This window comes from Etheostoma spectabile, chromosome 2, assembly GCF_008692095.1.
Source record: "Etheostoma spectabile isolate EspeVRDwgs_2016 chromosome 2, UIUC_Espe_1.0, whole genome shotgun sequence".
Taxonomy (NCBI): domain Eukaryota; kingdom Metazoa; phylum Chordata; class Actinopteri; order Perciformes; family Percidae; genus Etheostoma; species Etheostoma spectabile.
In genome coordinates, this window is record NC_045734.1 from 18,241,394 (window position 1) to 18,243,563 (window position 2,170).

Below are 2,170 nucleotides of genomic sequence, written 5' to 3' on the forward strand. Positions count from 1 at the left end.
AGTAGTTTCAACCCTCATGATGTCTCCATAATCTGGTAATGTTCAGTTAATTAGATTAGTCGTCATCAACACACCCGCAACATTTGGCAAGGTAAGGCAGCTTTATTTATATAGCCAAGCTTATTTCATCAACACGCACCTCAAAGTGCTTTACATAAAACATAGACATTAGCACATTACCCATAGTATGAATATGGCCCACAAAGTATGAGGACTTACAGGGAGTTTACAGTTACAAACTATCCATATTTACAAGAGCCACAATAACGTGCGTATCTGTAGGACTGTAGCAAGTAACGTAAAATAGCTACAAAAGCAGGCTACAGATAATAATAACAATAAGAAGAATAAAAGAGTGATCCTAACAATGGAACGCTGAAAGTTGGAAACAGTAAACTAACACAAGAACAAACCCATTTTTCCTGTTTCCTCTTCTGATGTTATCTTTGGAACAGGACTGCAAGAGCTGTAACACGGTCTTCATCTGTCTCTTTGGTGCAAACATGGCCATATTTATGCCGGTGTGTTTACTTTCATTTTCGCTATGACTTCCTTCTCAGGTCTGCTATTCTATCTCTCGCCTGCAGCTCGAGGACATACGTAAGCAGGCATTAGTGCTTGGCCAGTAGAAAGGGGAGGAAATCAGGCGACAGCAGCTGCTTTACAAGAAATGGGCCTCACTGACAATAACAAGCGAATGAATAGTTTGCTCAGTCAGCAGGCGAGGCAGGTTGTAAATCAGGTGAAATGGTTAATGTAACTGTTGTTAATGCGCGCACACATACGGTTTGTCGAGCTCACTGTATTATCATATGTCTATAAATCCTGTAATGAAATTGTATGTCAATTTTCCTTTGGAGTACAGAGAATGTGTTGCCTACCCTGAGGGTTTCTGAGTACAGTGAGTTTTTTTTACTACAGTTTGACTATTGTAAGAGGAAGTAAGAACAGTAGAAACAACCTCATGTTAAACTCTTTCTTCACCTTAAATGACATATACTCCATGTCAAATGCGTTTTTGTGGTTTGCTTGTTATGGTTTTGTATGTTTCCTTTTCTTGTTTCATTTTGGTAGTTGTGTGTGGAGTCTATCCTGTCTTCTCTTACCATTTTTGATATCCTGTTTTTTGCTTCTTCTTCATTTTGGTCTTAGTTTTGCCTGTTGCATTTAGGACTCCTTATTGTTGATATGAACTTTATGATTGTCTATTAAATCCTCAAATTCAATATTCCCCGTCTGTCTCTGTATTTGGGTCCACTATTCCCTGCATCGCATGACACTGCTACTTCCAGTAATTCTGATAAGATTTCATACTTATGTATATGATTAATTGAAGTGTGTTGTAAAGCATATACAGTACATAGTTTATTTAACAGTTTAAGATGCTTCCGATGAGTTATAGGAGAAAAATACAATTTATAAGGATTTAAAGAATCACTAAATGTTTATGATTTTCCTTATTGCCCTTATTACAAACATGGTTTCATACATGATGTTCAAGAGTGTGTGGACAGCCTCAGGTTTTAAAAGCCACCATAGTTTCTGTACCACTGAGCTCTGGCAACAACATCATTGGAGTAGTCTCCACCTGCGGTTTTGGCATCCACCTCTTCATAGGAGTGGATTTTCCCATCCCCTGCATTGTAGGCTGCTATCCCTCCTGCAGAGACAAATTCAAATGAGAACAAAGCAAAACAAAGTGTCAACGCAGTTTTTAATAAAGTCCACTAATTCAGTGAAACAAACCTTTCAGCTGCTGCTCCTTGCTCCAGTCAGGGAATGCATGCTTTATGCGTAATATGAAATGAATCAGAATGTCGGTGGCTTGGCAGAGGTGTTCCTCACTGTCCCATCGGCCTCTTGCGATGTGTCCACCTCCCTTTGGATTAACATCAATCTATAGAAATATTAGTAAATAAAGTTCAGATGAACACAGCTGCTATTGGATGCCCAGATAGCTCAGTTAGTAGAGCAGGCATCCATATATATATATATATATATATATATATATATATAGGGCAACCGGCACGATTGGTTCATTTACATTTTAGCATACTTAAACAGTTGCACATTTTGTTTTTCCCATCTTGTATATATTTAAATATTTGTTCTTATATTCATATATTTTATTCTTATATTTTGTTTTTATTATTATTATTATTTCATGTAT

General features: G+C 37.3%; 2 protein-coding genes across 3 annotated transcripts in view; both read right to left on the bottom strand.

Annotated features, from left to right (window-relative positions):
- Window positions 1-2,170, bottom strand: part of LOC116706765 (lysozyme g) — a 10,770-nt gene that overhangs the window by 1,177 nt on the left and 7,423 nt on the right. The window lies entirely within an intron of this gene.
- Window positions 1,458-2,170, bottom strand: part of LOC116706775 (lysozyme g-like) — a 1,200-nt gene continuing 487 nt past the window's right edge. The window contains exons 2-3 of the mRNA XM_032543784.1: window positions 1,747-1,897; window positions 1,458-1,660 (exon numbers count right to left, since the gene is read on the bottom strand). Coding sequence (XP_032399675.1) covers window positions 1,524-1,660; window positions 1,747-1,897 — 288 coding nt within the window. The 3' untranslated portion in view covers window positions 1,458-1,523. The remainder of the gene's footprint in view (window positions 1,661-1,746; window positions 1,898-2,170) is intronic.